This window comes from Ursus arctos, unplaced genomic scaffold (assembly GCF_023065955.2).
Source record: "Ursus arctos isolate Adak ecotype North America unplaced genomic scaffold, UrsArc2.0 scaffold_7, whole genome shotgun sequence".
Taxonomy (NCBI): domain Eukaryota; kingdom Metazoa; phylum Chordata; class Mammalia; order Carnivora; family Ursidae; genus Ursus; species Ursus arctos.
Genome location: NW_026623089.1, coordinates 14,903,375 through 14,917,911, shown reverse-complemented (window position 1 = coordinate 14,917,911; position 14,537 = coordinate 14,903,375). Strand labels below are relative to the sequence as shown.

The 14,537-nt window shown below is 34.9% G+C and overlaps 1 protein-coding gene across 4 annotated transcripts in view; it reads left to right on the top strand.

Annotated features, from left to right (window-relative positions):
- Positions 1 to 14,537, top strand: part of ATRNL1 (attractin like 1) — a 746,554-nt gene that overhangs the window by 228,902 nt on the left and 503,115 nt on the right. For all 4 annotated transcript variants that reach the window (XM_026494203.4, XM_026494204.4, XM_057308391.1 and 1 more), the window contains one exon: positions 4,789 to 4,882. In XM_026494203.4, the coding sequence (XP_026349988.2) occupies positions 4,789 to 4,882 (94 nt within the window). The remainder of the gene's footprint in view (positions 1 to 4,788; positions 4,883 to 14,537) is intronic.

Sequence of the window (14,537 nt, the reverse complement as noted above, 5' to 3'; positions counted from 1 at the left end):
TGGCGTCCTGGGATCGAGCCCCACATCAGGCTCCTCCGCTGGAAGCCTGCTTCTTCCTCTCCCACACCCCCTGCCTGTGTTCCCTCTCTTGCTGGCTGTATCTCTCTCTGTCAAATAAATAAATAAAATCTTTAAAAAAATAAAAAATTCATTTTGATGAATTTTTTTGATAAGCCAGATTTTTATATTCTAAATTTTCGTGTGTATTTGGTTCTATTTATAGATTTTCTATTCTACTCTGCTGATCTTTTTGTCTCTTGATGTGCCAGTATTACAGTGTTTTTATTATAGAGGGCTTAAAAATGTTTTAACGTCTAGTAGGCTATTTCTTTTTTTTAAAGCTTTTCTTTTTTTAGTGCTTTCCTGGCTTTTCTTACATGTTTATTTTTTTATATGATGACCGTTATCAATTTATCAATTCCCATAAAAAACTTGTTTTTTTTTTTTTTTATTTCTTTGAAGCTGTTCCTCTGTCAAATGGGTATAATATGTGTGGCAAAAGATTAAAGAAGTAATGTGTATGAAAATACTTCAGAAATAGTACAGTCATATATAGAGACAAAATATTGTTATTATGTTACAAAATATGTTTTATATTTTGTAACATAATATTGAACATTTTTCCAGATTCTTTGATTCATCATCTAATATCTATTCAAGGCAATCTTTTAAGGTAATCTCATTGAAAACAATCCAGATTCAAAATGGATACAATAAAAATTCAGTCAGTTGGAATTTAAGAATTTGGGCTTGAGGCAAGTAATAATCTTTGTTGAATAGCTTCTAATAATGTGTCATCCTTAAATGTTTCATTTATAGCCCAGGATATTAATATTTTGTTCTGTTTTTTTAGATGAATGAAAACCAGATTAAATAAAGTATGAGAAGTCAATTTTGAAGGATTTAAATACTTTAATGGTAGTCGTTAGCAGTAGTCAAGAAATCTAGCAAGCTAGAGTAAGAAAATAAAATATGACTAAAGGCTTATTCTTTTATGAAAGATAATGAAACAAGACTAAAGTTACTCTTTTATAAAAGTAAACACAGGGTGTTAATACAATTCTAGAAGTTGAGTTAAATTTTATTTTGGTGAAATTTTTAATATTCGAATGTTTTTGCTTAACCATCTTCTGTTAGGAAAAAAAACAAAACAAAACCCTAACTTGTTTTAAATATGGTTTCAGTTTTTAAAATTAAATCAGAATGGAAAACTGACAAATTATGTGATTCCAGGCTTTGTGATTATAGATCAGGGATTGGCATGCTTTTTTTCCTCTAAAGCATTAAATAGTAAATTTTGTTTTTTTGGGCCACCTGTGGTTGCTGCTGTTGCTGCCTCTGCCTCATCTGCCTCCTTCTTCTTCCCTCCTTTATCTCCATCTTCACCTTCTTCTCTTTCTTCACAATCCTTTTAAAATGTAAAAACCATTCTTAGCTTATCGGCTATACAAAGCTAGGAAATGAGCCAGATTTGGCCCCAGGGATATAGTTAGAATAGATGGTTAGAGTTTCTTCTTTCCATTTTTGAATATGTTGGACAGCTTTGGAATATAAAATATAAATCTTACAGCTCTCTTGGCACTTTATGACTTTCTAACCTATTATTGAATTTCTTGAAACAGTGACATTTGCTTGAAGGTTCCAGTTACTTAAGATCTAGATTCTTATTTGCCACTTTTTTAAAGATTTATTTATTTATTTGAGAGAGAGAGAGCACACAAGCAAGGGGAGGCGTGGAGGGGTGGTGAGAGAGGGAGAGAGAATCCTTAAGCAGACTCCCCACTGAGCACGGAGTCTGTTGAGGGGCTCCATCCCAGGACCCTGATACCATGACCTGAGTTGAAATCAAGAGTCAGACGCTCAACCGACTGAGCCATCCAGGCACCCCTTGTTTGCCATCTTAATTACAGTTCTAGAGCAGTGCCTTACACCCCATAGCATTTAGGCAATACTGGATCTCAGGCTGAATAATTGTGTTTTACTACTTACTCTTTATTAGACAAGTACGGGTGTCAAATATCCTGACTAAACAAAGTAATCTCTGTAAGTCCAATTTTGGCTTATTTTTAATTATGAGAACTATTACCTTTTCAGTAGAAAAACAAATCACACTCTGTCAACAACAGGTACATGGCAATAGTTGTAATTCTGGTATTTTTAATGAGAAAATTCAGATTGCTAAAATATTGTTGGTATCAACATTTCATGTTTATTTATATAAAAAAGAAACAACTATATTCTGTTTCCCCTTTTCATAAGCCACACATAGATGAAAATTTGGGCTTAGAGTTGTAAATAAAAATGTAAGTTTGAAGACTGGAATTTTAGATCAGCTGTTTGAACAGTTGCCTTTGTCAATATTGTTACTCCTTTGAGATACAATAGCAGATCTACTAAATATCAAGTATAATGTGCTAGAAGTATACAAAGCATATTAAATGAACATGATTTCCTAACCTCCAGAAATTATTGTTGTAGGTATTCAACAGATAGCAAGGATGTAGCAATGAAAGGGACTTTGGCACATAAACTGACTTAGAAACAAGTACTGCCAATGACGACTACTTTTCGGTTTCATATTTCTAGGTATATTCTTCATGTACAACTTGTTAGAATAACCCTTATAACATCTTTTTTTTTTTTTATCCTTATTGTTCATTCTTGGTTATAAGTTGATATTGCAACTTCATACTGTAGGGGAACAGAAATAACATGTGACCACATAATATCCCTTTAGTGTACGTGTAGGCTATAAAATCATCATCATATAAAATTTGCCAAACAAGAGGCCGCTGTATGATGATTTCATAGGTGCTTATTCAGCATAAGAAGATAACCTCAAATGCTGACAACAGAATAATTTCGACACTGTCATGAAGTATAAATTTTAAACAATTGAATCTAAAATACATTTTTGCCATTTTAGCCTGAAGTACAGAACCACAAGGGAGTTCTCTCAAAATGAGCTTACATTGAGAGGTATTTTAACACATTTTTTTTTTTTTTTTTTGGTCTCAGGAATTATTAAAGCTACTATACAATGATAATTCTTTTAAGGAACTCTGCAAACATAACTCTTATTCAGTTCTGCCATAAAGGGTAAATAAAAGGTTTACCTAAGTTTTAAAATATTAATGTGCATCATTATTTTTAGTAAAGTTCTGAATATAAGACAATATTAATATGGACCTCTGCAAGTTAATATTACGATATCATGTTATATTCATTTACTATTTATGAAATTACGTGTTATCAATATATCTTAAGTTCCTGTAATTGCTCGCTGATTGTTTTCTTTATTCCTTGCAGTACTACACCTTGTCATTCATTTCTGCAATTCTCACATCGTGTGTTTCCATAGTTAATTCTAGAAACTTAAAGGAAAATTATGCTGATTTATTTAAATATTCTTTAGGAAGAAAAAAATCATACTTTTATGTGGAAATTTCTTCTAGCCAAAAAACCACCTTCTCAAGAATCTATCTAGTACTAAAACTTACTTTATATGTGTGTGTAGGGGTATGTGTATTTATATTAATCATCTATATTTTTCAAAGCAAATAATCATAAACAATTAGCAAGATGCTTAGTGTTCTAGAATATTTTATATTTTGATCAAAACCAGCGACTCACTTATTTTTATATGTGTATGTGAATCAGGAAAAAAACACATTGTTTCATTTATGTCAGAGAGTGGTTTAACTAGGTGGAAGCGTGCAGGGACGCAGTAGTTCTCACTGAAGGTTTTTGAAACGACTAGTAGCATGGTTGGCCTGGCCTCTTTAGACTATCTCAGGATTGGCAAATGCACTGTAGCCTAGAAATACCAATGGTAGAAAGATCAGATATGTGACTGTGTTGGTGTCAGTAAGAGAAGGTGAATGACAATGCTATACCACCAATTACAGTGGTTATCATGATGAAAAGGAGGGATCAGATATAAGAGAGATTGTGCATGCTGAAATAGAACCTACCAATTGTTCGGATGTTGGACACAGTAAGTATGGAGTTTGTGTCCCAAATAATTGGAATGCTACTCTTTAACAAGGAAAGCAAAGTAAGAAAATGAAATGAGTTCATCTGAACCAAATTGACTGTGTATAACTATTATGCCCTGGAATGTTTCAGTTAATATTCTGGAATATTAAAACTGAGAATGATCTCAGAAGCTTAATAAGATGATTTGGGGGCAATAAAGAGCCATGCTTTTTTACATGATATATAACTATATTTTTATTATTGTTGGCAGTGTAAAGTAGTAGAAGTAATAGCTGTATTAAGTGCTTGATATGTGGTAGGTATTTAAAAATACACGATCTCATTTAATCTTCACATCAATACTAAGAAGTATTATTATTATTATTATTATTATTATTATTTTACAGATGAATAAACTAAAGCAGAGAAGTTAAATAAATTACCCAAGGTAGCTGGTGATTATAGATGTACATTTTGAATCTAAGCTGTTTGACTCTAAAACTCTTGTGCTCTTTGAAATTCATTTCATTAAATAGATGTACCAAATGAGAAATGGAAAAGAACCCATAGAAGAATGCGTTAATACTTGGATCCATACTAAAGTTCAGGCTACCCCAAAGACTTTAAAGAGTTTCACGAAATTTTTAAATAAGTGAATTTACTTCCCTTTAATAAAAAAGAACTTATGTGGTAACTCTAGTTTTTGGATGGCCAGGGGAAAATACACAATATAAAAATAAAACTGTGAATGAAGTGTGATGCATGTTTGTGATGGAGAATATTCAGTGTAATTTTTGTTTTGACTTACAGCTTGTACATGCAGTGGCCATGCAAATATCTGTCACATGCATACAGGAAAATGTTTCTGCACAACTAAAGGAATCAAAGGTGATCAATGTCAATTGTAAGTACAAATGACTTTTTAGAACTTCTGTGGATTAAGCTTTTACTGTAAACTAATTATTATAGGCTTGTGCTAGTTAAGCAACCAATATTATTGTAAACTGGGTTTACTTGGATTTTATTGATTCTCATAAAAAGTTAAGCCTTTTAAAAATGGCAGTTTTGTGAAGGCTTTATAAGAACCCATAAAATATGTTTGTCTTTGGTATCTCTCTAAAAAAAGAAACAGTTTTAATTTTTTTGGAAAACACATACATTAAATTTTCATTTTATTTTTATGATTTTTCTCCATAGCTTGTTAAGTAAAAAAACATGTTTCTTGCCCTTCTTTTGAATCTCTCATTTTTAATTATAATTGTATTATTTAAGCCTTTCAAGTGGTTCCTTATACTTCTTTCTGTTTCACCAGACATGAACCCACTCTTGTTACTCTGCTTTCAGTAGTTTTATGAATGATTTTCGTCTTTTTATAATTTAATTGTTATTCTCAAGATTTGTTCTCCCCCTTAAAAAAATCAACCCTAAAAAGCAGTTGTCTCATGGTATCTAAACATTCTTTTTTTTTCTAATTTATATATGCCATATAAAATTAAAATAATTTTTGTTTTGGAGTTGCATAAATGCACTTATATTAGGTATAAATGTACTGTATTTGATACAAATCATCAACTCTAACTATAATAACTATAAAATTATGAAAAATTAATAAAGTGTTCTCTAAAACTTTTATATCCAAAGAAGTCTGTTAACCATGGAAAATGATCAGTTTGTTTCTTTTTATTTAAAACAAGTATATTATTTGATGTAAATTATTTTAAACATTTCAAGTTAGATGATTATGTCTTTGGCTAGCCACTGAGGTGTCATAGGTTTTCAACTTCAGAGAAGGTGAACAGAACCAGTTTTTATTCCTTCTTCGTAGTTTCTAAACTTAAAAAGGAGGTGAAAGCATAAGATCCTTGGGAAATTCCTATTAAAGAAGGCTATTTTGGTCTCAATACCAATGGATTTTATTTTTTTAAGATTTATTTATTTATTTATTTGACAGAGATAGAGACAGCCAGCGAGAGAGGGAACACAGCAAGGGGAGCGGGAGAGGAAGAAGCAGGCTCCCAGCAGAGGAGCCTGATGTGGGGCTCGATCCCATAACGCCGGGATCACGCCCTGAGCTGAAGGCAGACGCTTAACCGCTGTGCCACCCAGGCGCCCCTCAATACCAATGGATTTAAATCAGACAGAAGATACTTCTAATATTTTGCAGAATACAAAATTCATAAGTAGGGCCGCTTTTTTGGGTGTGTGCTTATTAGAAGGGCATCGTGCTTGGTTTAATGCACTGCTATCACCATCTTGAAATTCTTTTTTTTTTTTAATTTTTTTTTTTTTAAAGATTTTATTTATTTATTCGACAGAGAGACAGCCAGCGAGAGAGGGAACACAAGCAGGGGGAGTGGGAGAGGAAGAAGCAGGCTCATAGCGGAGAAGCCTGATGTGGGGCTCGATCCCGTAATGCCGGGATCACACCCTGAGCTGAAGGCAGACGCTTAACGACTGCGCCACCCAGGCGCCCCACCATCTTGAAATTCTTAACAAATTTTTAACAAGAGCCTTACATTTTTATTTTGTACTGCTTCTTGCCTCCCCCTGCCACAAATTATGTATCAGGGCCTGGTCATAAACAAGAAATATTCTGTTTTTGTTCTAAGATTCCATTATTTCATCAATTAAAACTGATAACTTTAACTTGTACTGTATTTTTGCTTAAATGATATCACCATCTATAATAATTATCTCTAATGTGATGTGGTAATTTAGTAAGATACTTTTGTTTTCCAGGTAAGTGAGAGCAGTATTTTATTTCATTGAAATCATGGGATTATAAGCTTAGAAATACAGAGTAACAGGGTTTGGCATACATATGAAATAGTAGAAAAATATATAGTTCTGAATGATGAAAGTACATTTTGCCCTAGTTCTTATTTATGATTTTTGTAAGTAAGGGAAAAATTGGAATACTGATTTGTACAGTATTTTGTAGATAGCCTTTCTAGATAGAATTATATTCATTATTTTTTCTTTGTTTTATTTATTTGGCTTTTGAGTGCAGGGCAATGAAAATAGGATCATCATTCTTAAAGCAATTATTTTCTATAGTGTGCTTACACTGAAAAAAAACCATTCTTGTTAGGAAGCAAAGCTAGTCATTCAAATCGCTAAATAATTATTGAGTGCTTGTACTATTAATGAAGATGAATATCACATAGTTTTTGCTGAAAGTATTTTTCAGGCTAATAGTGGAGACACTAGCCAAAATATAATATACTAATTTCCTGTATCAGTGATTTGAAATGCTTGAGAACCTTTCCCTCTTCACAGGACAATTTTTGTTTTGCTTTAAATATATAGTTGGACATCACATCTTGTGTAACCTCCTCAAACTAAAACTGGTTCTCTTCCTATATGTTAATTTGTTCCTTGTGCACTCTCCTGTATCATTTGCTAGAATGAAATTCTTTGGGGACCATGTCATCAGTACCCCAATGTAAGTGTTCAATAAGTTTATAATGGTTTGAAATAAAGAAAGTATTGACGGAGTACTGAAAAGGGCAGGATTAATTTACCTTGGAGGGATCAGGAAAGTTTGAGAAGAGGATACTTGAGCTGGAACTTGAAGGAGGTGATAAAATTTTCTGGGTGGATAATATAGTAAACAGACGGAGAAACCATATCAGTAAAACAAAGGAGTGAAAATGAAAAAGGTTATAGCATTTCAGGCTTTTGCTCAAGGACATAGAGAGCTGGCAAGAGCATTGCTCCCACCTTTACAATGAAAGAAACAAGAGCTGGGCACACTGCAAATCCATGAGGTCTCTGGAAGTCATTGGAGAATTGAGATTACAGGGTAAACAAGTAGCCAAAAACCTAAAGGGAAACAAGAGCTTCCAGGGAGAGATGAGACAGGAACACTGGTTTACCTGGAGCGAAACCAACTGGAAACATAGAAGGCTTGAGCTAAAGTAGTTGACTGCTGCTCAAGTTTGGATGGTCAATAGAATGTGGAGCTCCTGGGGGCCACAGGAGTTGAGGGGGGGATCCATACCCTTTCTAGAGTTTTTTTTTTTTTTTTTCTCCATGCACCTCACCAATTGCTCAGGGAAGAAAATGGAGACCATTTTAAGAATGCATTTCCTGGGGTGTAAGCTGGGGGAAGAGGAAGAACAGACACAGCAAACAGGCTTCAGTAATGGGGCCAAAATGTTCATTCAAAGGGGGCACTACATTATTTATCTTGGCAGGATTCTGGCTCTAACCTAAAACACAGCTGGAACATGGAAATGGTCGCTTAAAACATGATTTAATGAAGATATGTACTATAAGATAAATATGTAATAAGTGAGGTGTATTCTCTATGAAACTTGTTTACTTTTGAGGAGCAACATGCAGACTTCAAAGAAAACATGGTATATTATTTTTGTAAATATGTCAGTTTTATAATGTAAAGGTAACACATATTTACATTCTGTGAAATGCAGTGTTTCTCACTCAGTCAAATTCCTTTTCAATGTAATAGTGTAAGGAAGATCAGTAGTTAATTTTGTTTTTCTTCAGCCTTCTAACAACACTTGTGATAGAATCTGGTGTTTTTCAGTGGGAGATAATTTATTTTAATAAAATAAAAATAGGTAAAAGATTTGATAAAATGTGGCAGATACTTATGATGTATCTTGCTAACTCCCTTGGCTGTCATAGTTTCACCAAAGCTATAGTGGACAGTTTACTGTATTTTCCAGTATTCCACAGACAGTGTGAGAATCTTTGTTCCTCTTTTAGTTCCAGAGGTGCTCATTTCTGCCAGTGCAACCAGGAAGGGTAAGATAGTTTATGCAAAGGTGGGTCCTCCTCAGCCAATGAAGGGTGAGAATTTGTCCTACATTTCCCCCTCTGTCACAGTACTTCCTGAGATAACTGCCCTTGGCAACACCCCCATCCTATCTTGGCATCTGCTACTGACGTAATTCCAACTAAGGCAGTTGCTGCTGAAAGTGGCTCTTGGTAACAGACCTTTAGCAGGCAATGTTATAGTTAGATGACTTATCCCACGGTGAGTGGGACAGTGGTTATCCCGGTGTGCTATAGTGTAATTATGGGGAATATTAACCGTGTTTGGTAGGATGAAGTGTAGGCTGGAGGAGAAGTGCCAGTTTGTGCAGCAGCTTTAGAACTTGCAAGTCGTTGGGGGGGATGGTAACTATAATAGTGGACTTGGCTGGCTTTTGCTAACTGTTGTAAAGCCTTAAAGAAGGAGCCTTCCATCAACTCATGGCATTCTGTGAACATCACATGGTCTTCATGGAAGCATTTGAAACCATTACCTTCTACAGTTAGAAGAGTATGTTGAAAGTTATGCCCAGGATTTAATTATAAGTTTGGCTGGCTGCAAAGGAAACTGAAAGACCAGCAGTGACAATTCACCCATGCCAGAGTCACTGCTTGATGAGAAGGAGTGGGAGTTTGAGGCATACAATGGGGACACTTATAAGTATGACCTCAGAGCCCTGAATCCTAGATTTATTCCCTTGAAGACTCCTGGGTAGAAGTAATAGTCTTCTGTCATTTGATAGAGTAAGGTAGCTTCCCTTTCCCTGGCAACAATGCAAAAATTTCACCTGCTGTTTATGCTTCATAAAAAGATGTTTGTCCTCCTCCAGAGTGTACCCTGCCTCCATTTATTGTCTCCAGATCAGTAACAAGTGTCAGGTCTCAGTGTAGCATGACCGGGAAGACACAGTCTCTGCTGTAGATGGGTAAGAGCTTATCACTGAAAAAGTTGCAGTTCCTGAGAAATATGCAGAGGCAGGAATCAGCAGTGCATGTATGAGAGTGGACCTGAAGGGTTTTGGATCAGGGAGCATGAAATCTAAGACTGGAGAAGGGAGAATTTATTGATATAGAACACTCTTCTATGATCCAGGATTTCATGTCTTAGTGATATACCTGTAGTTCCTGATGACTTTTTAAAATATGGGCATGCTGATTGCATCTAGTAAATAGGTGGGGAGATGCTGGAACTGTCTAGAGGAAATTTTGAACATCAGAGTCAGAAAACTCAGGAAGCTGGATGTATTGGAACACATGTATTACATAATATCAGATAGACCATTAATTGATTCTGTTTTCTTGGAGGCTTTCCAGAACACTTTCTTCATTAAGACAATAAAGAGTACACTTGTAAGGGGAGCTGTGGAGTCTTTGAAACTCAGTGGTGGCTGTTGTCTGTAGGCCATGGTAGACAAGAGAAAATATTACCAGTTAGCTGGGCTCCCTAGTGTCAGTGGGTATGTTAGGATTCCAGAATAGTAAAGGACAGGTGGTTGCACCTAACTCTTAATTACCTTAACAGTTAGCAAGACCAGATGGCTGACAGGGTGTGTTGGTTTGCAGGAATTTGTGTAATGCCTAAGTGAGTTCTGAGGGGTGAACTAACTTGGCAGCCCAAGTAGATTATTGTTTGACTTACATTACCAGAAAAAAATCATGAACCAGTAAACAGAAGGTTGATGTCCGCTGTCCCAATGGAAAATTGTGATTCTTCATTCTTATGATTCCACTCTGAATCTCTGGTTCCGAGCACCCATCAAATAAAGTTGGAAAAGCACCCATACCTTCTCATCGATATACACCATAAATATTCCTTCACTGTTTCTCCAGTGGGACCTCAAGTCATTTAGTAAATAGTTGGTCATGGGAAAAGGAACACAGATACTTCTGAAGGGCTTTGGATAAGGTATTGAACTGATATTAATCACCAAAATATCATTAATTTATTTGCTTGAAAAATCTTTTCAATATTGCTACTATGTATCTTAAGAAGTTGTGTTAATATTTCCAAAGACAGCACTGATAAATTTTATCTTTATTGCAAGTGAAGAAAAAAAAACAAAAAGAAAAAACATGTTTCTGGATTGGCCTTATATTAGACCTTTTCTGATCTACTTCTGATTACCAGGAAATATCTGAATTCCAATAAGTCAGTGAAGTGTTCTTGTGTCTTGTACACAGTAAATGTGAAGGTCAAAGTATTTTGGTTGGGCAGAGGAAAACATTACTTTATTAGGTCAATGATTCTCAATGGGGATGGAATAATGTTCTCTAGAACTTCATGCATTTTCATAATTAATTATCTTGAAAATTAGGGAGTGCTCCTGGCACTTAGAGATGAAGAGTCATAGCCCTTTTGTAAAAATGGGAACTTATGGGGACTAGGTAATAAATGGAATTTTGGTATAAATCTGTTTAATTGATTATATTGGGTCTGCAGACTCACTCTGTGGTAATTTTCCCTGTCTCTAAGTGCATAATTGGAATGGATAATGTAGCCTCTTGTGGACCCTCATATTAGCTTTTTGACCTGTGAGAAATGAGCCATTAAGGTAGAAAGGGCCAAGTGGAGGAAGTCTCTGACACTCCTTTCATTCACTCTGGATCCAATCAAGATGGTAAATCAGAAGCTGGAGATCTCATGCCATGATCAACAACAGGCTGTTGAAATGGAGAAAATGAGGAAGTATTATATTTCAAATATAAGCTGGATCTTTGAGTGGTTAAAAAATGGACAGGATTATGATGAAATGTCACAGAAAATATATTTTCTGTCTTGAAAGCCCCACCACATGTCAAGTCATTCATTCAGTTTCTGATATTTAAAAAGACTTTGGAAGCTATATATCATTTCATAGATTTTAGGAAATAGATGACAGATTGGAAAAAAGAGTGATATTAGAGCCAATAGAGCTGGATTGTAGGCTTCTGGGAACATTTAAGAGTCCCATGTTGAAAAACAATTGGCAACCCCCAAGTAAATAATTTTAAAATATGTAATTTCTACCACAAAGATTTTGTATTGTAGTGTTACAGATTTAAAAAAAAATGTGTGGGGTAGAAATAATAAAACTTTAACCACTTTATTAATGAAATCCAGTGCTATTAATAAGTTGATACTACTAATAATATTTGGTTCTTAGTCTATTAAAAGGAGACTCAGATGTTCTCTAGACATATGGCATTCTCAAAGATGTGTGTTGTACCTGCTGTGGACAGCATAGCTATCGGTGTGAGGTTTTCTGAAATGATGAACACTTTTTTGTTAAATTCTGATCAAAATTGCATATGGTGTATTTTCAAGTCACATGTAGTTGCATTTCTAGAAAATTCAGTGTATGTTGTAAACATGCAAAGTTACTCTGTGTTTACACATAAAATGGAATTAAGTTCTAGGCCCAAATAATTATGAACAAAAATCTGTTCATTTGTTGTGTTGTTCAAAAGTTATGTGGGTTTTGGTCAATTATTTTTTGTTGTTTTGTGGAGTTGCCTTGTGCACTCAGGATGTCTACTATCCTTGGCATCCCTTTTAGACCTTTTAGTAAGTTCCATTAGAAATCCATAATTATTGAGGTGCCTGGGTGGCTTAGTTGGTTAAGTGTCTGCCTTCAGCTCAGGTCATGATCCCAGGGTCCTGGGATTGAGTCCCACATTGGGCTCCCTGCTCAGCGGGGAGTCTGCTTCTCCCTCTGCCTGCTGCCCCGCCTTGTGTGCTCTCTCTCTCCCTCTGTCAAACAAATAAAAAAAATCTTTTTTAAAAAAAGAAATCCATAATTATGGAGATAACTGTTACACTTAACAGTTGAGAATCACTTACCTCATCAGTTTGTGCTTTTTTTTAGCCACAGAACTTTTGTCGTTTCATTTACTGCACATAAGATCTTAGAGCAATTTACTAACTTCTTGAGAAAGTTATATATATTGATGGTATCATTTGATATTATGTTGGTAGATTAATGAAAATTGATGGGTTGATCCAGAATCATATTTTACTTTTTTTCCACAATAAATTGATTAAACTTCTGAAAGACATTTGGAATTATAAAATGATTATATGAGATATGGGTTACTGTTACTAAGCAGGATCTTTTAATTTAGTAAATTAATTCATAATTGAATATCCTTTTCTCTTCCTTATAACCTTTTATCTTTAGTGTCATGGCTTTTTCATAGCTACTTATGTTATGCTGAGGACACTGGTTCTCAAAATTAGTGTGAAAAGAAATCTCTAGTATGGTGACTAACATAATAAAAAATTTAAAAAAAAAAAGAAAGAAAAAGAAATCTCTAGAAATATAGTGACTTAAATTCTAGCTCGGGGACCAAAATTTTGCTTTATTACAACTGTTCTAGGTGACTGTGAAATAATAGTCCTTGATATACTTTGGGAAATATTGCCATAGGAGGATGGTCTTTCTGAGTAGCTTTTTCCTCCCCAGTTTACCTTTAGGCCAGCAATATCTAAGATTATTACCCATTTTTCCATTTTTTTTCTATTTTGTTATATCTAGGCTTTTTTTTTTTTATGGGAAGGAGGCAGAAGATGATGTCAGTGCCTTTTCCATTTTAGGAAGATCAAACATGTGCCTTCTTTTCTAGACTAGTTTCTGGCACATAGCAGGGGCTTTATAAAACAAATATCTTAGGATTTTTGTTTTTCCCAATTTCTCTTGTTGTTTTTAAAAGTCTTCTATATTGGGAATGAGGAAATATACTACCTGTTTCATCACTGTGCCCTAATCTACATTAAGTTGTTATACGAAAAATACAAAGGAATCATTTGCTGTACAACCTTACTTTTTACAATGTATCTAATTTGCATATAGATTATCAGCTTCATAAACACAATTGGATAAACAGCTGGTGAATATAGTCTTCAAATACACTAAATATTGTTAAAATTTTCTAGCTCATTTTTGCCCACTGTATTCACAACTACAGATAGGTCTAATTGTTTATGTGTGCTCATGAGCCAAGCAGCCTTAATATCTAAGAAATAAGGTATTTGAGGAACACCTATGCTTCCTTTATTTCAAAAACATTTATTCAGTGAGAGACCATAAAGCCATAAATCTCAACATATCAGTTGAGAAAGCAGGTTACTAATTCAGTTTAAGCTTGCCCCATGTGAAAACAGATTTAATATTGTCACCTCCAACTCTCCAGGAAGGTGCTCTCCTGGTAAGAAGTCCAACTTGAGTAAAAAATACCCCCATGTCAAGAAAAAGTTTGGGTTCTTTTGGAGTGTGCCTTCCTGCCTTTAAAACTTTTGGATTTTTAGGAACATACTTCCAAATCTATTAGCTCTGCAATTAGTCTTTCTGAGCCCCAGAGCTGTACTAGATTGTATTTCATTTAGTTATCAATTGTGAAAACTTTCTGAACACAACCAGGCTCTGTTTTTTAGTTACTGTTGGTTAGGTTGGAGGTCATGTAATTGGGTTCTGACCAATAAGCATTATGTCCATCACTCCAGGCCTGGTACCTAAAAAGCTCTGTGCCATACATCCTCTTTGCCCCTATTCAGTAGTGCAGTGGAGAGGAGGATGAGGACCTGAGAGATTGTGGATCTCAAGAACAGCTCAGTCTTGGAAGACTGCATGGAGCAAGAGGTCTTCCCCAACTCCACCTCCTAACACTGGACTGTGCGTTAAGCTATAATCAGACATTAATTGTGTAAAAGTACTGAGATTTTAGGGTGTTTTTTTTTTTTTTTACAGGAGTTAGCATACCCTTCCATGAGTAATTACTGTTCCTTTGGCACCTTGCTTGGC